The sequence below is a fragment of the Crocodylus porosus genome, unplaced genomic scaffold (assembly GCF_001723895.1).
Source record: "Crocodylus porosus isolate Cpor-Errol unplaced genomic scaffold, CroPor_comp1, whole genome shotgun sequence".
Lineage (NCBI taxonomy): Eukaryota > Metazoa > Chordata > Crocodylia > Crocodylidae > Crocodylus > Crocodylus porosus.
This window is the reverse complement of record NW_017728949.1, coordinates 69,039,885-69,065,391: the sequence shown is the minus strand read 5'-3', so window position 1 is coordinate 69,065,391 and position 25,507 is coordinate 69,039,885. Positions and strand designations below refer to the sequence as shown.

General features: G+C 42.8%; 1 protein-coding gene across 1 annotated transcript in view; it reads right to left on the bottom strand.

The window, feature by feature from the left end:
• Window positions 1-25,507, bottom strand: part of THSD7B (thrombospondin type 1 domain containing 7B) — a 549,335-nt gene that overhangs the window by 384,672 nt on the left and 139,156 nt on the right. The window contains exons 4-6 of the mRNA XM_019554526.1: window positions 18,705-18,874; window positions 4,681-4,836; window positions 2,601-2,798 (exon numbers count right to left, since the gene is read on the bottom strand). Of these exons, the coding sequence (XP_019410071.1) occupies window positions 2,601-2,798; window positions 4,681-4,836; window positions 18,705-18,874 (524 nt within the window). The remainder of the gene's footprint in view (window positions 1-2,600; window positions 2,799-4,680; window positions 4,837-18,704; window positions 18,875-25,507) is intronic.

Below are 25,507 nucleotides of genomic sequence, written 5' to 3'. Positions count from 1 at the left end.
CGGCAGCCAGAAGGGAACTGTGTGTCAGGCTCCGGCCTAAGCTGGTTATAAAGGCCTGGCCCTGCCCCCTTCCGGCCATGTGACCCACCTGGTTGCCCTGGCTACCAGGCACCTGAGCGGCCTGGGTGATTGACAGCTCTGCCAATCACCCTCACAATCACGGGGCACCTATGTGACTCCATGACATACTAGAACAGACAGAGATATGATAACAAAAAATGTAAGACCACGGTATGAGCTTACCCTTCACTTTCCCTTAAAATGCAGCTTCTGCTTCTGAGCTCCATCAGCTTCTACTACCGAGCTTCACCCACCTGGGGGACTAACTACCCAAACCCCATGAATCCTTAGACTGACACTTGTCTCTCAAGACATACCTTAAGTCAGGGGCAGACAATTATTTTGGGCAGAAGGCTGCTTACTGAGTTTTGACAAGCCATCGAGGCCTGCATGACAGGCAGCCCAGGGCAGACAAATATTAATTTACTAAATATTTTAGGGGCCCTGTGGGCTGGATAGAATGACCTGGCGGGCCACATCCAGCCCCCAGGCCACAGTTTGCCTAGCCCTGGTCAAGTACTTTCACCTTATCCATTCATCTACATTCTTCTATTTAGTTCTTAGGAAGCATGTGCATATTATATAGATAACTGCCCCAGATATCCACCTGTTTGACAGGTCAGGTGTCATTCCTGATCCAATTATATCTGGTAAATATTTACATCCTGTTAGACATGTAGACCGTTAATCCAATTTCCTTAGCTATCAATTATTCCAGAGAGATACAGTCTCTCTTCCTTTCTGCTCAAAGGTGACAGATATCAACCTCTAAAGATATTTTTTTCTGACTAAAGGCTTTTCCGTTTAAAGTGTAAACCAACTTTGGTTGGACATCTGCAGAGATCCGGTGTCTCCACATGTGATCTGACATGCCCGGCACGGCATCATATGCATTTGTATAAAAGGCGAAATGTGCATCAACACTGAGAAAATGACAGCAGTGCACTTTTGAAAAAAAACACCTTTGCTGTGTTTTAGTTCAGAAGCATGTCACCTGCATTTTCTCAGCGCTGAAGTGCAGTGCCAGGTGTGGCAGAAATGCCACCGTCTGTGTCTCTCTCCAGGAATCTGTCCCTGTCAGCTTGGGACACTGGGGTTGAATTCCTAAGGGAGGGGGGATTTTCCTCCCTGCCTATGTGACAAAAGCCTGGTGCCTAGGGTGTGGCCCCTCTGGTCACCTGAGTGGGGGGGGAAGGAAAAGCCCCTGCTCATCTACCCAGTTAACCAGTGATGCTTTTTAAATTGGTTGGCTAGTTGACAATACTTCTGGCTTCTATTGGACTGGGCTGCTGAGGTCAGAAAGGCTACATAAGGGCCTGGTCCAAGAAAAAGGGGAAGAAGCCATTTTTCTAGCATGGCACAAGCATCAGGACACAGGGAGAGAATCTGATCCTTCTGAAATGCTCTCTCTCTGGAAATCTCCGAGCCAGATCTCTACCATCTTCTGAATAATACTTGTAAGTGTTTCTAGAGAGCTAGCCAGCTCACAGTGATGCATTTGCATATCAAACGACTACGTCGGCCATACTGTTTTGCTCAATGGTAATCCCTTGATAGAGCTCTACCTCTTACCCTATTCTACCTCATCCTGTCAGGTAGACTCCTTTGTGACTGGTGTAGGAGACTTATTGAGGAGTGGGTTTAATTATGCCTAGGAGGCCCCTTGGGTCTGTGGACTAAGAGAGACTACCGGGTTTTTTTGGCCCGACTTGGGGAGGTACCCCAAGTTCTTGTATTGGGTCGAGTACTGCAGGACTATTAGGCCTGTATTCCCCCAAGGACACACAACTTAGACAGTCCCTTCTCGGGGTGGTGGCATCACACGTTACCCCCGGACTCTGTGGTGGGCTCAAAAGGGGGTCTGCCAGGGCTTAGGCACCCCTGGAGAGACACGTGGAGTCTGGAAGGTGGACAGGCATAGTGAAGTGGGAGGCTCAATGCAGGAGCTCCCCCTACTGGCCCGCCACACAGGGCACTTTTAAAACAGCCCAGCACCATGGTACAAGCATGTGTACAAATGTCCTTTGTGGATGGGTCTTGGCTCACATAAACACCTACCCTGCATAGCTATTTCAAATGCAAATTTCAATGATTCCTCCTTGGATGCATGAATAGCATGGTCTGGAAAAGAACGATTAGTCTAACAAACACCTTACTGTCTTTTGAAAGTCAATACTTACAAAATGGCAAAATTACAATTATAGTCTAACCCAGGGTGGCCAATCCACAGAACATGTAGACATGTATAGCCTCTGTGTGTCACGCATGCCAAAAATGTTAGTCCCTACTGCCCTAAATCATGATTCATGCAGAATAAAAATGACAAAACTGAAGATGGGTTAACACTGGTTATAATCAGAGATTAAACACTACATTAGAAAATCTAATCTAAATATAGACTTCATTCCAATATTTGGGTTTCATACTCATTTCAATAAAGAGCCACCAGTCTCAGCAATTCTCCTCTAGTGGAAATACATTTGAAAAGAAGGCATAAAACAAGTACTGTAGATGTTAAAGTTGAAGTTACCACCACCTACCTTCACTGTTCTTACATACAGCCTTCACTACGCGATTCCCATGCCCACATCTTCCATGATCAGGTACACACATGCCCTCTGAAATGGCCCACTGATAACACATTGGGTCTTCACAAGGAATAGATTCTATTAAATGTGGACAGCCCCCAGAAGTACCAATGGGTTCTGCAACAACATGCCTTTTTCTCATTCTAAAGCCTAGAAAAAACAGAAACTAGATTAAACTAAGCAGTTTTATCACAATTTTAAGTAATGTGTTTCACTAGCAAAGGAAAATGTGTGGAATTGAGCAGCACTTCAAAACAGTATCCTGCACAAAAACTGTGAAACAATAATAATATCTGAGAGCCAGATTTGGCAAACCCCACAGGCTTCACACAGGCAGTTCAGTAGTCTTTAAAAATGACAGAATTTGGCTCTTTGTGCTCACAGTTCTGGCCTGCTGGGTAAAGAATGCCAGGAGCACTGATTCTTATCCAAATACAGAGACACAGAAAATAAAACACATTTCATGGTGATAATATTGTTTAAGAAAAAAAGATAATAAAGAAAAAATTAAGACATTCAAAATCTAAATTGCAGCTAACCTATTTCTGAAAATCAGAAATTGAAAACACTGATTTTGTAGTACAGAAGATCATTTTACTGATTTTGTAGTACAGAAGGTAATTTTACTGAGGAATAATCATTCTGCTTGAGATTCTTTGAAATGTCATCCTAATAAACTGAGAGATTCACATCTAAATGGTTAATAAGTAAAGTACTGATTACATAATTCGCTTCCTTTTGCATACAATCAAAAATCATGTATATAAAATAGCAGGCAAATTATTCAATAATTGTCTTTCATCATCGAGTCGGTTTGAACATGACAAGCACAGCGTACACAGCCAGCGTATTTACAGTAAGTAGTGATCTCATCAGGTCTCATAGGTTCAGAATTGGATGGAGTAGATCAACGCTTGAATGAAGAACCTTGCAGGAAAACCGTAGCAAATTCAGGCAGGTGGGCAGTTCAGAAAGTAGAATTTCCTCTCCAACATTATGTTAAAACAATGTCGGTAAGGTGGGTTCTTTTCTGGTTTTTTTCTTTCCTTTTTTTGTTTTTGTTGTTGTTGTTTCTGACAGTTTTCCTTTCTTTATTTTTAAAGACGTTGGTTCAGTCCTACTGGCGGCCACACAGTCTTTAAAAACCAGTGGCCGTAAAAACATAAAGAATATAACTGCACACTGGGTCAGACCACAGATCCATCTAACTCAGTAGCATGTCTCAAAGTGGCCAAGTATAGATGGAAGGGGAAAAAAAATACTTATTCAGGGCCTATCCTGACTGATCTGTCCACTTCTCCCCTTCCCTTACAGCTTCCAACATTTAGAGGCCCAGGAAGTCCTTATGTGGAGATTGCTGCCCTATCATCATGTCCAATATCCACTGATGCACCTCTAAGAGTTGCAGCACAGAATCCAAACTGTAGTGGCAAGTGGAGCTGAGATACATTTCAACCATCTTTGCATCTTCCTACTCCCAGGCACTTCTAGGGGGTGAAGGTGTCTTTGGCATAAATGTAGACTGATTTGCTCTGTGAATTGCACCAGGCTGCCATATGAGTGGTGGCGCCGTCCACAGTGGTACATGCTACAGCCTTGGCCCTGAACCTCAAGCTTTCAAGCTTCTCCAACCCCACTTCCCCTATCCCACACTCCATTTTGATGGAGTTGCCAGAAAGCAACCTGACAACATAACACAGCTCTTTTCCCAGAGGCATCTTCCTCAAGGTATTACTTGAGGCATATTCATTAGGTTTAAAACCCTCTTATGCCAACTATAGAGCAACAAAGTGGCTATAGTGTGGGGTAAGAATCTCACCCAGATTATACAAGAATAGCTGCATAAAACATCAAAAGCCATGTTTCCCCCTAGGATGCAGCTTACACAAAGTGGCTTCAACAGGAACTCCTTTTGCCTTCAGATGTGGAATTTCACCCAACTGCTTTTATATTCATATCATAGCATGCTTTCATTTCTTTTAATTCAGACAACTGCAGTCTCTAGCATATGAAAGAAATAATTAAAATGTACCTTTTTTTCCTAGGTGATCCTGGCAGTTTTCATGAACACAAGGTCCCCACACAGACCAAGCAGAAACCAGGCACTCAGAAGGACATGGGACAGTGCACAGCTGGGAGGCAGAGGGAGCAAGGCCAGGGCATAATTTCTTGTCATCAGGTCTGGTGACTACAAAGAAAAAAAAATTCAAACTGTAGCATCAGTCTTACAAAAAGCTTCTGAGCTGGCTATTGGCATTTTTTTCTAGCACCACACCACTATCTGGTGCCTACCAGGAGCCTAACCAAAAACAAACATCTTCCAAATCTAAAGTTTATATTATTCAAAGGCTCTGCTTCAGCAAAGCATTTAAACATGCCCAATTCAGGGAGGTACTTCAGCACATGCTTAACTGCTTTGCTGAAAAGGACGGTCCTGTTGAATCAGGATGAATTCTTCTCTTCACTAAAAAATGAAAAAGCCTTAATTCAGCAGATCAGCGACCTGCAGACACTCCAGCCAAATCTGCCTACTTTAGACAGGAAATGCATTTTTATCATCTCTTACTCCTATCAGCACTAAAAAGCTTAGCGATGATTAATTAAATTAACCTTAGGCTAACAGATCGCTACATTGATTTAACTAAATTTCTATTTATAGACCAAGTGTTGCCCTCATTCACAACATCACTAGTAACATAGGTCTGAGTCTCAAAGACTATGTCATGGATTAACAGCACAACTGAAAACTAGGAAGCACTCTCATAGAGCTGGATATAATTAAGATTTGGCATAATACTAGATCTATTAACATACATTTTCAATTAAAGTGGTAGCAACACATTTTGTCATTTTTGTTCTCGCACATTTGTAGGGTTAGCAAATAAGTAGTCTGCTATACATAGAAGACATACACATCCATGTTTACTCTAGTATATTCAATTTATCAACAAAATTGTCTTGAAAAATTCAAAACTACATGGATTAGTGACATAAAAAATCATTTTCTAGTATCCAAAAAAATCAAAATTAGGAGGAATCTTTGTGTTGATATTAAACATCACCTTGAAAAGATACTTTCCTTTTTATTCTGGAGATTTCTATTACAAGTTAATTTGTCTTGCATTATGCGGGGGGGGGGGGTTGCGGGAGAAGGCAGTACAATCTTTATCTTCAATATCTATGTAATATTGCATTTCAATTACATTAGGGGTTAAATGTGGCTCTCCGTCTAGAAAAATCAATATCAAAGCAGTCTTTCAAAAGACAAAGACTTGTTTGAGTTTATTCTGTTCTGGCATTACAAAAGTTCATAATTTTTATGGCTGCTGAATTTGCTACCTCATTTTCTTATTTTTAATGTTTGTTTTAAGTGTGCTTCCATGCATGAAACCGACTTGAAAAAGATTTTCACAAAGTACAGTATTCTACTCCATATGCAATAGCAACTATTTCTTTATTATTGCCTGATTGTCCACGATTTCTGGCTTACGGGAACACACAATTTTGAGCAGATTTTGCAGCCTTCAGTGCCGATAGTCCCAGCAAACATCATGCACTAGGCTTTCTCATGCTAGTACTGCAATTCAGATACAGAAACAATAACCTTGCCTGGGATTCTACCTCTGGGGCTCATGAGTTATACACTGCTTGCTCTTCAGGCACTCTACAATAAAACTACTATTAAATGGTAATAGCTGAAATTTAATTCAAAACTAATGAAAGATACTACTTATGTAAAAAGACTGGTCTCTGAATGACTTTTGAGAAACAATATTGCCTTTGACATATTCATTTAGAGACTACACCAAGTTGGCAGGAAACCAATTCACCTTCCTGCTAAAGTAAATAGACCTTTTCTAGAGATTGTAGAAGTCAAATGACACAAAGAGTAAGATAAATATTAGAGTTTTAAGCATAAGGCTATTTTCTATCAAGAGGCCTCATGCATTGCTTAATACACCCTTCAGCATTACGCATTGCCAAGTAATTTATCATTTTTTGTAACTCACTGGCAGAAATGAAAGTAAATCAGTCTTATGGCATATACTCAATTTAAAGAATTAAGTCACTTACTATTACATTCTAACTATGAGTTTCATTTACAATATGTTGTGTGTTTTTATTTTTATTTTTAAAGATAATAAAGTAGCAACCCGTTAAATTTAGAGCAAGCAAATATAACTGGTAAAAATACCTGCATGAATTAGAAAATGATCAGATTAAGCATGGTCAAATGTCAAAGTCTTCTAAATTTGTGCCAATATACACATATCACAGAGACCAGAAACCTCATTGATTTCAGAAATAAAATCTAACTAAGAAAAGAGGGAAGAAGAACAGGCTGCATCAGTGCATGCATCTAAATGGATATAAGTCATTCTGGCAAATCAATGGGACTTGGCAAAGCACTGATTCCATTGTCTCTGTGAAGACCAGAGGAGCACAAATAGAAAACTGATGTCTCAGAAGAGCTCCATCAGTTGGCAAGCCAACTGATAGGTAACCTGAAACCATAAAGCTCCACCACTTGCTCTAGGAAGGAATTTATCTGTTGGCCTGGTCTGAGCTCCTGACCCCATTTGCACCTCCCAGCTTTATTCTTACTCTTGTGACTGTGTGCATATATACATTATTACTCTAAAACTACAGTAGCAAGAAGAAAGTAGGGAAGGGTTCTGCAGTTGGGCACAAGGAGGATGAGTAGCTCTAAATCCTAACAAGAGATGCATCCCAGACCCATTGTAGTCACCCATTTGGGGACCCTACCTCCTCCAGATGTGGTTCAAGCACTCAGAACAGATATCTCTGTTGCATCCTTCCTATTTACCAACTATATTAATGAACAGGCCTAAATATGCATTACTTCTGGAAGCCCTTAATCTCCAGGGAATTGTGCCTGGTGAGCTGCTTAAAGAGACGGCGCATCTGTACGACACATTTACTGTGCAGTAGACTAATTAGCTGTGCAGTAAAAGTTTCAGCATCTATACATACACCTCTGTTAGGATGGTGTAAACTAATTTACTCTGCAGCAGGACAGTCCTTATAAATACAAGTACTATCCTGCTGTGGAGTAAAAAATTTCACAGCAGCACATGTGTAGATGCTGTGGCGGGGGGAACAGGGGTGCTTCAGTGCAAGGGCTGCCTGCTGCTTAGCCCCACACTGAAGCACCCTCGTGCCCCAGCCAGACACTCCACAACACATTTAGCTGGGAGGGGGAAAGGGGGGAGAGTAGCCCCTAGCTGGCAGGCTGACTCCTCCCCAGGCTCTCTGCCAGCCGGGGCTGGTGTGACCCAGCTCAGTATGATGCTCTCCTGGGTGTACGTTCAAAAGGCATGCCCGGGAGCAATAAACTCCAAAGTAAAAAGCCCCAGTTTACTGCTTCATATTAATTGTATGTGTAGATGCACTGAGACAGCCTCTAAGAACAAAGCATTTTTTATTCATTCAAAAATATGTATTCTGAATATTAAGGGTTAAAATAATGGGTATTACCACACCCCATGACCTTTCCTTGCTAACTTCTATAAGCTACTTTCTGTTCATTTTTCTAGGATGGGAGAAGCAGGCCATCTAGGTGCTTCCATGGCCCCAATCTTTTTTTCAAAGTCTGGGAAGCTTTTACTTCCTTCTCTTGGTCACCATCTTTAAGAGATTTAACTTCTACTCTCAGCTCAAAAAAGAGTTTTCACAAAAAGGGCCAGCTACCAGATAACGTGTGCTATAGGCTGCATAGATAGGGAAGGAGACAAACATCCTAGTGTAATTATAGCACAGGTTATTAATTACGTAGAGAAGCTAGATGCTTTCAAGTCAGCAGGGCCAGATGGGATTCACTCAAGGGTACTGAAAGAATTGGATGAGGTAATTTCAGAGACATTGGTTATACTTTTTAAGAACTTGTGGAGGTTGCATGAGGTCCCAAATGATTGAAAGAAGACAAATATAGTGCCCATCTTTAAGCAAAGAGACTGGGGAATGACTGGCTAAGCTGCAAGACTGCAGAGAAGGACCCGGGAAGTACCGTGGACCATAAGCGGAAAAAAGCCAACAGTGTGCTCTTGTTGCAGAAAAAAAGCCAGCACTTCAAGAAGGACAGGGACAGTTTGGAAAGAGTCGAGCACAGGGTAACAAAACTGATCAGGGGCCTGGGAGACTAGACTTATGAGGAAAGGCTGAAAAAACTAGGTTGTTTACCTGGAAAAGAAAAGACAGAGGGGGCCTGATAATAGTCTTCAAATTCCTGAAGAAACGAATGAAATGGGCTTTTGTCAGTAACTATAGGGGTCAGGACTGGGAGCAATGGCCTCAAGCTGCAGCAGGAGAAATTTAGGCTGGAGATTGGGAGGGGCTTTCACTATGGGGTGGTCAGGAATTGGAACTGGCTACATGGGGAAGTTGAGGAATCTCCATTCCTAGAAATTTTCAAAAGCAGGTAAGGCAAACACTTGGTTGGGATGGTTTAGTCAGGGGTATGATCCTACTATAAGCAGGGGGCTAAACTAGATGACCTTGAGAAGTCCTTTTCAGTCGTACTTTCTTATGATCCTATACTGTACTTTACCTCTGCCATTGTTTAGTACTGGATTTCCCCTCCTTCATTAATTTTAATATTAAACTTTTTTCTTCTCAGGTAAACTGAAGTTCTACAATGTTTATGCAAAATAGACCGAGCTCATTCATTCTCTGTAGTAAAATTACATTAAATTTTGGTTCCTTGTTCTAATAAATGTCTTTTAATGTCACAATAAAGCAATTCTTTCTGTAACCTTTTTCACTGTAAGATGGCAGTTCTCACCCATCCAGTCATCAAAGAGACAGAAACAGAATTTCCCAAAGATGCTATTATATGACTATGATAAATGAACAGAGGTACCAAACCTGACTCAGTATACCAGACAGGCCTTCTTACTTAATGATCACTGCCATTATCCTGTAAATAAATCATTTGCTTTGTTTGGGGAAAAAAACGTGTATCTTCTTTTCAACTTAATAACACTTGTACTTCCTCCCAGATCTTTTCTGGGATAGAAATCAAGTGCTAGCCCATTTACTATGCTCATATTTTTTTATTCCTATATTCTCCTGAATCTGTGGAATAAACCTTGAAAAGCAAGTGAGGGCTAATCTGGGATCCCTTTGAAACGTTGCACATTTCTACAGCTGTTATATTGAATCTCTCCTAGTTGTCAGTACCAGTGCTCTGCCTGAAGTTTGAATTCTACGATTTGCTGTTATTTTCAGATTATTGATACCAGCGGGAGATCATAAATTAGGTTCCGAAATGCATTTTCCTATAGATTTTCATTGGGTGCTAGTTGGGAGTAAGGGAGGGAAAATCAACAATATTACATCTGATACGGTTATTTGCATAAAGTAATTTCAAGCTAATAAATAAATAATCTGTAAATATAGTCATACTGAGACAAGTGAGTTTCACCTACTTGGATCCACATGAGCCATAATGAGATCAAGTACAACCTCAGCCAATCCAAGAGTTAAGTACAAGATTGCATCCTGGACGTAGTGATAGCTACCAAAATTATTTTTCACTCCCCCCTGGAAGTAAACAATTTTCTCCTGGATCCTGAGGGAAAGGATCTCATCTTAACTCCCTTTTTTTTCCCTTTTTTGCTTTAAACTAAAAAATTACACTTCTAAAATTTCTTATAAAAGTGGGGAGGTTTCTAAATATGCCCCCAAATCATATTTTTTAATACACGTAAGAATATGAGAATGTCAAGATTTATTGTTCCTCAAGGTCTTTATCGACCTTGTTTTTTTCCAGTCAATATTCACCTCCCAGGGCACTAAATCTTGATATTCACCACAACAGAAGTCAATATTTGTTTAACTTTTGGCAGAACCATACAGAGTTAATTATTTCCTAAGCTGGTGAAAAGGATAGCTACCAGTTTAAAAGTGGTGATGTCAGGGGGTACTCACTACTGTTTCAGAAGTAAATTAGTTGAGAAAAATCACTGATGATTTCATTACAATATAAAATATCAACTTTCATAAGAGTAAGTCATGCTTTTCTAAGCTGACTATAATGAAAATAAAAGTAAACATGGAAGATTTGGCAAACCCTATTTATTGAACTTGGAAATGGTTCTATTGCTAGCTATTTGCATTAGTCTATTAAAGAATCTTAATGCACCCTGTACCTGACAGAATATGTTTTTTTACCTAGCTAAAAATAAATTAATTTGGAAACTACAAGGGAAGAGGTGAAGTCCCATTATCAATTTAAAACAATTTAATAGACAGGAAACAGGGTGTGAATAAAAGGCTAATCACAGCATGAGAAGAGGTTAATCGTAGGTTGCCAAAAGCAATGTGATTCAATATATCTAAGAACAATCAAGAAGCCCTGCAATTTTATCAAAGTGACACATATTATTAGCGCTTTGGAGCAGACAAGGTTTTTCTTCTACCTATTTGTATACCTCCTAGTACAAAGGGGCTGCAATCCCACCTAGGACATCGAGGTGCTACCACAATAGAAACATTCAAAATAATAATAATAATAGCAGCAGGAGCAGCAAGGATATACCATAAGAACCAACTGGCAAACACAATAGGGGTACCATGATTGATCAGGTCAAAGGCAGGAAGGATTCTGTTGAGAAAAGTTATTAAGGGGTATAGAAAATGCTGAGTACCAATAAAGGTAACTGTGGGAGGGAAAGGAGCATCTGAAAGGTGTTTGAAGATTGTTGGTTAGAAAAAGGAGGTGTTATCAGATACTGTTAGCTATTAGTAAAGGCCATGGCATAGTATGAAGTCATGCAGCCATAATGGGTCATGAGGAATAAAAAAAAGAGAATCCAAAGTTATGGAATACACCTCATAAAAGCCTCTTCAACATTCAAAATTTGATATTTAATGATACTTTAAGTAAAAGTACCTTTTTGTGAACGATCTCTTTATTGTGGGTTCTCTGATCTATTTAAAAAGAGAAATTAGAGCTTTATCATTAAAAATAATGTTACCTTTTGAAGGGAGATTCTCTTTATGCACTTAGGGTGCTAACAGACGTTGGGGGTGAGGGGAACAGCGCTTTACAGGAAGAAGAATCGTGTCAGTTTAACCAAGCTCGCCCAGCTTCTGTATAGCTTGCATGATTTTTAGTGCTCTTATCTTATAGCTGATTCAATGAGATAAAAGCACCAAAAAGCCTGGCTGAAACATGTTGTCATACAGACACTGGGCAAGCAAGGTCAAACTGACATGATTCCTCTTCTGGGCATGTGTTCTGCTTGGTGTGGGGGTACCCAGAGCTGAAAGTAAAGTGCTGGGAGGGTTTCCACATCCGTAAGCACTCTTAAATGGTAGTTTTCTAGTTACATACTTGGGCATTTTGGATGCTTACTCCTGCACTGTGGACGAGTAAGCATATTCAGTAGGATACACACTAGCTGGTCCCATATGTGGTTATCTACATGTATGTACCTGAGCATTAATTCAGCAAAAAGCAGAAAGAGTATAACCCTCCCAAGTTTTAGTCCCAAGAGCTCAGTGGCTAAGGCATTTGCCCAAAAAGCAGGACACCCACTTACATGTCAAGAAAAATACCATTTAGGCACACAAAGTGAACCAGAATTCTGCTGTACCTGTATACCTCACACCCCACACCGTAAAAGAACTCAGTAAATCACCTCTGCTTTTATTCCAAGTTCAAAATGGATCATCATTAGCATTGTTCTATCACACAGCTTCAAAGCAACTAAAACTATATACATACATTCAGATCATCCAGGGCAACTCTCCCAGGTCTGTCTGCCTGAGAAAAAACCTGACCAGTACAAAAGTTAAAAGCAAAGAGCCTGTAGCATGGACACTGGGCTGCCAGGGGACCTGAGAACATGCAACCCAGAGAGCTTTGCAGGCCTTTTTTTTTTTTTTTTTAGTGAATGCAGGCAGGAATCCATAGGGTCAGGGAAAGGAGGGCCAGGGCAGGGGAGGAGAGAGGTAGGGTCTGTGCTGTGCGCAGAAGGGACTGCCAGGATTTCCCCTTCTCAGTGCCGTGCTGAAGTATGCATGTATGCTTCCCTGAACCCAAGTGCTGCAGTGTGATTCGGGCAGGGAACAAACCCTAAGTGTTTCAGCACTGGGCTTTTCCAGCCAGAAGCACGCAGGGGGCACGTTTTGATCCCTACTTGACTGAGACTGACACGTGCTCTTGCTCCCCCTGTGGGATGGGGAGAGAAGCAAAGCACACTGGGATTGCACAGGTCAGCCCTGTATCTTCTGCCTGTACAGAAGTTCTGCCTCCCAAGAGAGATTCTCCATGGAGTGACTTCACTCAGGTTGCTGAGTGACTTCACTCAAATTATTTTTCTCCCAGACTGGCCATTTTATTTTGGGAGAAAATTTATGAGCTTTTGTACATTTGTGGTTTCTCCTGAGAGAGCAAGGACTCTCCCAGGAGAAACTGAACCTCTGTCCAAAGTCCTTTATCTATGCCAGTAGCAGTAAATAGCTATAAAATGTATATAGTTGACCTTTTATAAAGGCCTATCTTTTATAAGATATGAAACTGAGCTAAAAATCCATACTCGTGTGAACTGATTGGGTGCAGCAAACTAATTACTTACTTTATAATATTAAAGAGCTGCATAAATAAAAGTATTTGTAATAATGAAATGATAAGTGCTACATGTTGCATCAAGTAGCCTGTTGAGACATAAGACACAATAAAAAGTTACCTGTTTTTCCTTCAAAATGTTTTTATATATTCTACTTTTTGCATTAATTAGTTCCCAGATATCTGAAAACTAAAAATATTATACCACTATGATAAATAGTCTGGTTTCCCCTTATGGATTTAAACCTGTAAGCCCTTGAATTACAAATTTAAACCATGCCAGTTTCACACCCCAAAGATTTGAGGAAAATCGTTTTAAATCGTGCTACCAAAGGGGTTCCACTGAAGAAGCCAGCTGTTACATATTTATTATTCCATTATGCAACTTTAATCTTGTAAATTCTACTCACAGAATGTTTGGTGAGACTACAGATCAATAGCTCAACAGCCCAACAATGTAAATCTGACACAGGCGTTGAGTGTATTTCACACTGTGGAGGTATGTTCCTCATCTCCTTCTCAAGCCAATCTTGATAAGAAGTGGCTGGTTTTTCACCCTTTGTTTCTGTGAATTAAATCCGCTAATACACATGCTGAATTATCTTTCTTTAGTACCACTAATCAGTCAGCAAAAATAGATTTTTTTTTCAGTTCCACAGATGACCATCAGTTACCTTTTCACCTTGATTCCAGTGAAATTTTCCTGTATGCTAACCTATTCTTTCCAAATATTTCCCCACAAAGGACAAGGACATCTGGATTGAAATATCTTAGTTTCCAAAATTGAATTTCCTTTTAATAAATAACACTTTTTGTCCTTTTAGCTATACTAGCCTAGAGACACAAATGTGAAGAGCAGTGCCTGTTTAGTGTAGGGCAAAGTTACTGACAATTCAAACATAAGCCACAAAAACACAGCCAATTGAGTATATCACTTGATTACTACAACTCTGCCTTCTTTGCACAATTATGGATTATCCTGTTGTATATCATCACCAGGGGCAACATTTCCTGTTAGGATTGTATAAACAGGTAAAAGATTTCCACAAATGTGAGGGGGATGTCCATGGAAAATCTAAAGGCCTTGGGCAGGACTTTGCAGATCTATTCACTTTTGAATGAAGAAAAAGCTCAAACAATACCTGAAATGAAGGCACAGACGAAATTCTATTCTAAATTGTGCTGGTGTAGGAGTTTCTGCATAATTCTCCAGACCACCAAGTTGTCAGGAATATAATGATGTAACTTTCGGTACATACAGATGTCATGTTTAGGAGTTCAGAAGGTTAGATCAAATAAAAAGAGGCCACTGATCTAACTCAGTGATTAGATAGGTGCCAGGAGCCTGATCTATAGTAAACTGGGGTAGGCAGAGAAGCAGACAGGATCAGGAGACTAGCAGAGTCTGTTGGGGAGGATGGAGGGAGGGAGACCTGGGGGTTACTGGCTCCGGGGGGATTGGAGAGGTCAGGAAGAGTTCTCTTGCCCCAGCCTCCCACACCCCCAATCCCTCCAAACCACTCCCAAAGCCCATTTCACAGGTGTCCACCAGTGCCAGGAGCCCAGTCAAAATAAATTGGGCTGAGGAAGAGGCTGCGTGCAGATCATGGGGGGCTAGCAACTCCACAAGGGTTGATTGGTGGGATTAGGGGTCAAGAAGCTCCACGGGAGACTGGTGGTCTCTGGGGGGCAGGAGTTCTCTCCCCCTCAACCAGGGGCTATTTTTAGACCCCCACCCCCACCAACAATCAACCCCACTGAAGACTAACACCCCACCCCCACCACCATCCAAATTTATTGCAAATCAGGCTCCCAGCACTAGCAAATGCTGGTAAAATTAGCACTTGGGGTGGTTTTCAGTCTGGGGTTGGGGGAGGGGTCAGGGGGCTAAAAATAGCCTGGTGTGGGCAGGGGGGCAGATTACGGAAAGTATCATCTCAGGGCTTGGCTTTCCCAGCCCTGGAGCCATGCTACAAATTTGTACAGATGTTAAGTTAGATCAGCCTAAACTGTGCCCTATCTAACTTAGTGTACCTCTCCGGTGAACTGAAGTTAGATCAGGCTGGCCATTTTTTGACCCATCTAACCTTCAGGGAATATCTGTACAGTTTGGCACTTAGATCAACCTAACTAGGAATCTAAGTGTAAGGTCCGCACATGAGCAAACTTAGATTGGGTGACCATTTTTTACCTGATTTAACCTCCTGAATGTCTGTATGCATCCACAGAATATTATACTAGAACCAAATTCTCCACAATAAGGTCCTCGGAAAATTCCCATCTAACTCTAACATTGAGCTTAGATATTTACAAAAGGTTTAAGTATCTGTAGCTCTCAGAAAACAAAATCAAGTATTATATTGGCAGTGGGAGTATTCTCATTCTGCAAAAATTTAGAAATTGAAACAAAGTTTAATTCTGGCTAGACGCAAAATCAGGATTTGTGTTTTTGCCTTCTTGCCTTCACATTTAAGGAAGCTTTCCCTCTGATAGACAAAAGAATCAATAAATATAAAAGAGAGTTTGATTAATTATTTGTTGCTAGTTGGCACCAGTTGATAGAGGTACCTGCGACAGTCTGTATCTCCAACTGAACTGACCGCATTCAACCAAAATCAGATTCTTCCACTAAGGACAAAAAGTTACAAGTGTAGCTTGTACCACCATGCATCTCGTTCTCACTGGATGCCATCAAAAATCCACTACATCTAGAACCAATGCTAAGAAACCCTGGCAAGTGCCTTAAAATACTATGTCCAGGCTGCTGCTAGCTTTTAACCTGCGGTACTGCTAGTAGCACAGCAGCACTAGCATAAAGCTTGGTGCAAGGTAGCTGCCTAGCTTTTACATATCCAGCAGAGAGAAACTTTTAGAATCAAAGAATTTCCATCGTTTTGGGGGAAGGACTGCTACATATTACATGTCTGTACAGTGCATAGTATAGTGGGGGCTAGATTAATGACTGAGTATCTTACTTGCTTTCACAGTCTCAATACAATTTTAAAAATTATTTAAGAACAATTATACTTTTGAAGTTTACTGCACCTGAATGTACAAAAACAGTGGGTACAAGATATATGTTTGCAAAATAAGAAAGGCACCAAATATTCTATGCTACTGGAGTCACTAAAACAGTTTCCTTACCCTAACTGACACATGTAGTATATGATATTACAGGACAAACGAATCTTTTTTGTGTCGAGTCCAAGGTAAACCCAGCATTTTGGAACAGATGAAACAGAAGTTACATATAGGCAGAAAAGAAATTAAAATAGGCCTAGTTTTCTGGAAACCGAGAGCTCGTGCAGGTTGATAGGACACACAATGTGCCCCAAAATGATTTGCTTTGGCTTTGTGAGTAAATAAGTCTAAGCTGCGATATAGCATTCTTATTATCTCACCATCTCTGTTCAAAAGCATATTTTGCAGAAGCAGTACATGCTGTAAGTAAAACAGACTAAGATGAATTATTCATCAAGCAACAGAATCCACTCGTTACTCTTTCAAAAGGAAAATAACTCATTCCTTAAGTCCAAGCCCTGACTGTCTACTCAGAAGCTGTGACAATATTATTTTGGCTTTCCCCTTCAAACCATAAGAAAGGTTATATATTGGTCTGAGGCAAAGGATAAAGCCAAACCAGGAATGGACCATGGCATCTTACTTACAAATACACCTATCCAGCCCTAAAAATATGGCCAAGTGGCTTCAACAATATGGGAGGTGCAGTGGAGTCATGCCCCAGAGGCAGCCTTCAAGCCACCTGGTGGCCATGTGACTCCTGCCTCGCTCAATCTCTGTTAGAGCCCTCCCTTATTTGTTCACCTGCCATGCCTTGCTCTTACAAAAGGTTGCATGAAGGGAGGCTGCCCACGGGCCTTAGAGTGAGCCTTAGTCCACTTGTGGTACCACTGGGTCTCTCCTGGACCCCAATCACTTTGATTCAACCCTTAAGTTCAAGGGACCCCCTCAGCTGGCCTTTGCCTCTTCAGGGATCCTGCAGCTCGGAGGCCTTCAATGCGTATCTGTGCCTGTCCCAGGCACCCACAGCCTTAAGGACTCAATGTGTGGCTCCATTTCCTCCCTTACACCATGCCCCAAAGCCTTGCAGGTGTTACTATGATGTTGTTCCCTCTGTTGGAGCTCTGGCCTCCTCAGCCTCTGCCCTTTTAACCTAGCTGGGCTGTCTAACCTGGGCCCACTGTACTGGACCTGGCTCTGAGGCACTGGCTCCCACTTGTCCTTTTTAGTCACTGGGCCCCTGGCCTGTCTGCTGGGCCCCAGGCCCTGGTGTGGCTATGCCCCGGTGTGGCTACACCCCTCTGGTGCCGGGCCTCTGGCCCCTGTGTGGCTGCACGCCTCTTGAGCACCGGTCCCTTTGTCCCTGTCTGCTCTATAGCCTCACACTGCTCCTTCCTCTGGGCTCAACAACAGCTCAGGCCTACTGTGTACCTGTCAGGCACTAATGGGACCTCCGTAAACCTTCTCTTACAGTCCCAACCCAAACCACCAGTATAAACAGTAGCATAAACCATAACAGAAACACAAACCACAGCAAAAGCAGCCCTCTGCCCCTCTAGGAGGGCAAACTTTCATCATCTCCCAGTGGACATACCTTTCAGCCCGCTCTATAACCTAGCCCATGCACTCAATCCGCTTGGGCTCTCGGACCCTTTGGCAGGCACCTCAAACCCTCCGGGAGTTAACATTAAACAAAGCCCACGTGCCTGTAACCCAGTCTTCCTCAGCCTAGGGAATTTGATTCTGTTCCCAGGCCTGCAGTTGTCCAGCAACATCCAGGTCCTTTCAGGAGCCCAGCAGCCAGGAGCTTTGCAGGTGCTGGAGAGAAACTACCTGACCCATGCAGGCTCTGGAATAACACAGCTCCAGCCTGAGCCCTCTTCCCATCAGCTGAGTCCCTCAATAGTCCCCCCCCCCCCCGACACCTGCAAGCAGCCCCTCAGGCTGCTTGTTCTCTTAAAGGAGCAAGCACATTCCAATGCCCTGTGCCAGGAGCCAAACAGTCTGACGTGTGAGATTGGAGGAAGACTGAAAGTTTACCCCAAACCATTCCAAAACAGATTGGGGTTTGGAAGACAGTGTACCCCCCCTCCTCACCCCCCACATGCACTGAAAACCCAAAAGGGGCAGTCAGTGATTCCACATCCAGACTCCTTAGCAAAGCCCTTGGGAACATCCCTGGAAAACTCCCAGCCAGTTCCTGTAGGAAACAAGCAATCTGAAAAGAAGCCCTGTGCTTTCTTGCTGCCTGATCATCCTGGAGCCTGTTAATTCCCTCCCCAGGGAATTATCCTGCCTAAGCCTGTATACTATTGCACTTTTAGCCCCTACCTCCAGCTCTGAGACAACAAAAATAGTAATGCAACTTCACACTATTGCTGTTCCTTTTTGATTCCTTGCTTTTCTAATTTCTATATATATTTTGTAGAACAAACACATACCTTCCTTTAACTTGTGTATCCCCGATTCTATCCTGATTTGAGCACAAAACACTTCCCGGATTTGTATGCCACCTCCACAAAGCATTGTGTATTTATGTCGTCGAGGGTCCTGCTGGTCAAGGAGAAATGTCACTTGGCATGTTTTCCATTCAGAAGTCCTCCATGAAAACCTTTGGAAGGAAAATAGAGTATGTAAAACAGGTTTTATAAAACGCCATTGGGGCATGCAGATTCTTTAAATCAGAAATTCGTGACTCTTTAGCATGCAAATCGCTTTAATATTTATTTTAAATTTTCTAGTTTAAGATAAATATACCATTGTCTGGCAGTATGTTAGTAGCATTTCTGTAGAGGTTTCCATGCCTAAATACTCATACAACTTAGCACTCATTTTCAGAGTCTTAAAATATTTACCATTTAATGCTGACCATGCAACTGAGGGAAGGTGAAAGAGGAACAGAGAGATTAAGATATTTGATTACTATGAAAACCAGCTCCCAATCCAATGCCTGAAATCCCAAATAATAACTCTCTGTCAATAATTACGCATCTAATTCAGAGAGATGCACAATACTTGCAATCTTCACAAAAATCAAAGTAGGGCCAAAGGCTGAGGGTCATTTGGGAATTCGTCCTACTGGAGATGGTTTTACAGAGTTCCAGGGATTAATGGTTATTACCAGTTCCTTCAAAAGATGGACTACAATTGATGAGTTCTATAATGTTCCTTTCTTGAGGCTGTGATATACAACAAGATCCAAATAAAAAGATTTTCTTCATACATTCAATTCACATCTATAGAGTATAAACAGTATGGAATCGTCTGTCCAGGACAGAATTACATTCTTAAATGCAAATTTGTAAATGACACTTAGAAAATGCACAGATTTGATCCAGAAAAACTTAGGTTTTGTGTATCATAACACATCATAGGTAAGTGACGGGGCCATGATAGACTTAGGAGTGAGGGGGTGGCACAAATAACCCACAGGAGGTCTTAAATGCCTCTACACTAATGCTACAAGTATGGGGAATAAGCAAGAGGAGCTCACCCTCCTGCTAGCTATCATAAATCCAGGTATAGTAGGGCTCACAGAAACCTGGTGGGATTCTACCCACGATTGGGCAGTAGATATTAAGGGCTACAGTCTGTACAGCTGGGACAGGGCAGGGAGAAAAGGAGGGGGTGTAGCATTCTACATCAAGGAGCAATACACATCCTCGATGAGCAAGGAGGGTTCAGAAGAGGGACTGACTGAGGTGCTCTGGGTAAGAATACAAGGGGGTCATGGGGAAAGGGACTTAATCGTGAATGTCTATTACAGACCACCCAACTAGGGGGAAGAACTGGACCAAGAATTTTTAGGACAGCTCATGGAGGCTGTCAAGTCAAGAGATGTGGTAGTTATGGGCGACCTGAACTACCCAGACATCTGCTGGGAAGAGCAATCAGCTAGGTCTGACCGCTCATGTAGATTCCTAGCTGAGATACAGGACCTCCACTTAACTCAAGAGATGCACAGTCCCACCAGGGGAAATGCCCTGCTGGACCTGGTCCTTGCCACAGGCGATGGCCTAGTGAGGGAATTGCGGGTTCTCAGCCACCTGGGCGATAGAAATCATCGCCTCCTGGAATTTACTATCTAGCACAGGGTGTCAAGGGCTAGCAGTAAGGTGGAAGTCTTGACTTCAGGAGGGCCGACTTCAATGAGTTAAGAAGACTAATATGAGAGGCATTGGGATCCTGAAGTTTCAGGGAGATGGGAGTCCAAGATGGGTAGTCATTCCTCAAGGAGACGATCCTCCAAACCCAAAGAGAGTCAGTCCCAAAGCATACCAAGGTGGGGTAAGAGTGCTAAAAAGCCCCCATGGCTCAGCAAAGGCATTCAGGAATGCCCGAGGGCTAAAAAGGAGGCATACATCCAATGGAAGCAAGGGGCTATTACTAAAAAGGATCACACCTCCATTGCTTGAAGCTGCAGGGCAAACAAAAAGTCCTTTTTCAAATACATAGGGAGCAAGAGGAAGGCACCAGGTAATGTAGGACCCCTGCAGGGCATGCTTGGCAATCTGGTGATTGCAGCAAATGAAACAGTGGACTTCTTTAACAAATTCTTTGCCTCCATTTTTCAAAGCAGGGACCAAGACACCTCCCCCACTGGGAGTATGGAAGGACTCAGGGTAGGCATTGCCAGGCCCAAAGTTAGGGATGACATAGTTAGGGAACTTCTGGAGGGGCTGAATGTGTCCAAATCAGGAGGCCCAGATGCTCTTCATCCAAGGGTGCTGAGGGAATTGGCGGGGGTCACTGCAAGGCCCCTGGCACAGCTGTACAAGTGCTCATGGAGTGCTGGTTAAGTGCCGGATGACTCGAAAAAGGCTAATGTGGTCCCCATTTACAAGAAAGGGAGAAAGGAAGACCCAGGTTTATAGGCCTGTCAGTCTTACCTCAGTGCTGGGGAAGATCTTTGAGAAAATTATCAAGAAGCACATCTGCAAGGGACCGGCAGCGGAGATCATGGTCAGGGGGAACCAACATGGGTTCATTAAGGGAAGATCCTGTCAGACTACCCTCATTTCCTTTTACGATCAGGTCACAAAGTCCTTGGATGAAGCCGTGGGGGTGGATATCATCTTCCTGGACTTTAAGAAGGCCTTTGACACTCCTACCGCATTCTCATAAAAAAACTAGGCAACTGCGGCATTAGCCTACACAGACAGATGGGTGGCTAATTGACTGGCTGGACAGTCACACACAGAGGGTGGTGGTGGATGGGACGTTTTCGACCTGGAGGGAGGTGGACAGTGGGGTTCCCCAGGGTTCGGTCCTCGGGCCCATACTGTTCAACATCTTTATCAATGACTTGGACAGGGGGGTGGAAAGCACATTGTCCAAGTTCACTAATGACACCAAGATGTGGGGCAAGGTGGGCATGCCAGAGCAGGGGGGGACAAATCCAGCTAGATCTGGACAGGTTAGAAAGATGGGCAGATGAAAATAGGATGGAATTCAATGCAGACAAGTACAGGGTACTCCATCTAGGGAAAAGGAACCACCAGCATACCTACAGGCTGGGGAACACCCTTCTCATCAGCACAGAGGCAGAAAGGGATCTTGGAGTCATTGTTGACTCCAGGATAAACATGAGCCACCAATATGAGGAAGCTGTCTGTAAGGCTAACCGCACCTTGTCATGCATCCACAGATGCACCACAAGCAGGTCCAGGGAGGTGATCCTCCCCCTCTATGCAGCATTGGTCAGGCTGCAGTTGGAGTACTCCATCCAGGTTTGGGCGCCAAAGTCCGAGAGAGAGGAGGGCCACTCATGATCAGGGGCAGCAGGGAGAGACTAGAGGGCCTGAACCTATTCAGCCTCCACAACAGAAGGCTATGGGGGGATCTGGTGGCCGTCTACAAATTCACCAGGGGGGGATCAGCAGGGAATAGGAGATGCCCTGTTCCCCTGGGCACCACATGGGGTATCTAGGAATAATGGCCACAAGTTGATAGAAAGCAGGTTCAGGCTAGACATCAGGAGGCATTACTTTGCAGTTAGGGTAGCTAGGACCTGGAACAAACATCCAAGGGAAGTGGTGCTCACTCCTACCTTGGGGGTCTTTAAGAGGAGGCTGGATAGACACATGACTGGGGTCATAAGACCCCAGCATCCATTCTTGCCTAAGGCAGGGGGTCAGACTTGATGATCTGTTTAGGTCCCTTCTGACCCTAGCTACTACGATACTATGATACATTATCTAATTGTAGGTTTAAAAACTAACTGAACTCCCCAAAAGAACTGATTGGAATTTAACAAAACAGAAATAAAAATATGTTTTTCCTCATACCATCCACAAGAGGATGGGATCTTTTGTAGTAACTTGACCATTATCACTGGCACTTTCAATTTGATCCAGTGGATTGGACAGCAGATTGGGAAACAAGACACCAATGTTCTTCCATTTTTTCCATGACATAAAATGAGAATACTGATAACTTACAGCTTTATCAAGAACTTTGATAAAGTAGTACATAAATTCTGAGTACTGTATTCATTCTTTGCTACCATCTCCTGTATTATCTACCATTTCCCATTATAGTCCTGTGATCTTTTCCACTGCTTTCCCTTCTTCATATTCCCCAAGCTCTTTTCATGCTCGCTGCAAAGCAAGACCTTCATTTTTTATTGTATAGGCAAAATAATTTATATTCCTTCCTTTGTCCAAAAAACAAACACTTCCCCTGTTATCTCAGTTGCACTGATTGGTAAATCTGCATGTCAGATGTGTGCCTGCCTTGTCCTGGATTACTATAAACCAATGTAGTATCTGCTGTCTTGTGTGGAAAAAAGATTTCCAGCTTATAACTTCACGTGTTCTCCTTTGCAGACTTGAGGAAGCTATTCTTGTGAAAAAAAATAGTAAGTCTGCATGCGTCAACATTCTCTTACAATCTTATCTTGTGAATATAAGCATAAAAATGACTTTTAGCAGAGAGCACTTATGAATTTTGTAAAGCACTCATGTAAAATATTTGTAAATATTGCCAATTACTTTTAATTTATAGTTACTTTTCAGATGAGCTGTCATGTTCTCCGTTATATAATATAGAGTATCATGTACAAATCTAGATACATTCACAAGGTTTATTACCAGCAAGAAAAAATAATAAAGAACACATTTTGTGCATGACATGCATGAAGAAACTGTACTCCCACACCATATAAATCATAGTGGTTAATTCTTCAGACAGGAGTCCCTTTTGTGGGTTATCACAGGTTTTCTAATATGCCACATTAATGCAGCTCCGGAGTTTTTACATGAGGATAAGGAAAATCGCACTTCTGCATGAATTAGGTGAATAAGATCATCTATCACATTCCTCCTACCAAATTAAAACATCTTGCCTGCTAGAGTATCTAGGACCCACTTTTCAAAATTGCAGCTTAAATATAAGCATATGTAAATCTTTATTTAGGCAATTAAAGTCTTGTGTTAGGCCATTAAATATAAATTTAAATCAGTACATAAGTGACTGCGGATAAACTTACTATCGGTTGCGTCTGCACAAGGAGCTTTGTTATCAAGTAGTGTAGTTAACTGGACAGTAAGCACGTGCATCTACATGTGCACATGCTTACTGCACAGTAAGCCTCACTTATGCAAGTAAATTTGCTACCTGAAAATGCAAGTAGCAAATTTACTTGCAATTACTGTACAGTAGCGCTTGTGTAGTTGCTTGACACAGAGCAAATCTGTTCCTGGTCAGCCAGCCACCAGGGGGTAGAATATTGCTCCCTGCCCCTGAGAGCTGCCTGTTGCCAGGCTGGGCTCCACCACAAGAGTATGGGCAGGGAGAATGTCCCCCTGCCCCAGAAGCAGGGAGCTCCAAGCCCCCCACTCCAAGCATCCAGGAACGTCTCAAAGCTAAGAAGGAGGCGTACACCCAATGAAAGGGAGGGGCATCACCAGGGAGGACTATACCTCCATTACTCAGACTTGTAGGGGGGACGTTAGGAAGGCCAAGGCAGAGATGGAACTGGGACTAGCAACCCAGATCAAAGATAACAAGAAATCCTTTTTTAAATATATAGAGGGTAAAAAGAAGGTTCTGGGTAATGTGGGGCCTCTGCAGGGCCCAATTGGAAATCTGGTGGTCTCACCAGATGACAAAGCTAACCTATTTAACAGTTTCTTTGCCTCCATTTTTCTGAGCAGGGACCAGGTCATCCCCCCCACTGGGATCCCCGATGGTCCCAGGGGAGGCACAACCAAACCCAGGGACAGAGAAGATCTATTCAGGAACTTCTAGTGGGACTGGATGTGTTCAAGTCAGCAGGTCCTGATGATCTCCACCCCAGAGTGCTGAGGGAATTAGCAAGGGTCATTGCAGCAGCTTTACAAGCACTCATGGTGCTCTGGCAAGATGCCAGATGACTGGAAAAGGGCCAGTGTGGTCCCCATTTTCAAAAAAGGGAAGAAGGAAGACCCAGGAAATTATAGGCCTGTTAGTCTTACCTTGGTCCCGGGGAAGCTCTTTGAGAAAATTATCCAGGTGCACATCTGGGAGGGGCAATCAGGGGAGCATATGCTTAGGGGCAACCAACATGTGTTCATTAGAGGCAGGTCCTGTCAGACCAACCTGGTTGCCTTCTATGACCAGGTCACAAAATCCTTGGATGCAGATGTTGCAGTGGATGTAGTCTTTCTGGACTTTAGGAAGGCTTTCAACACTGTTTGTCACCCCATTCTTATTAAAAAATTAGGACATTGTGGTGTCGATGCCTAGACAGTCAGATGGGTCATCAATTGGCTGGAGGGCCACATCCAGAGAGTGGTGGTGGACGGGTCATTTTCAACCTGGAGATATGTGGGCAGCAGGGTGCACCAGGGCTCGGTCCTGGGGCCCGCACTGTTCAATATCTTCATCAGTGACTTGGACAAGGGGGTGAAAAGCACCTCGTTCAAATTCATAGATGACACTAAGATGTGGGGAGAAGTGTGTATGCTAGAAGGAAGGAATAGGCTGCAATCAGACCTAGACAGATTACAGGGGTGGGCAGAAGCGAACAGGATGGGATTCAATACTGACAAGTGCAGAGTACTGCACCTACACAGAAAGAACCAGCAGCATCCCTACAGGCTGGGGAACTCCCTTCTCACCAGCACAGAGGCAGAACAGGATCTTGGAGTCACTACTGATTCCAAGATGAACATGGGCAACCAACATGGGTTCATCAGTGGCAGGTCCTGTCAGACCAACCTGGTGGCCTTTTACGATCAGATCACCAGATCATTAGATGCAG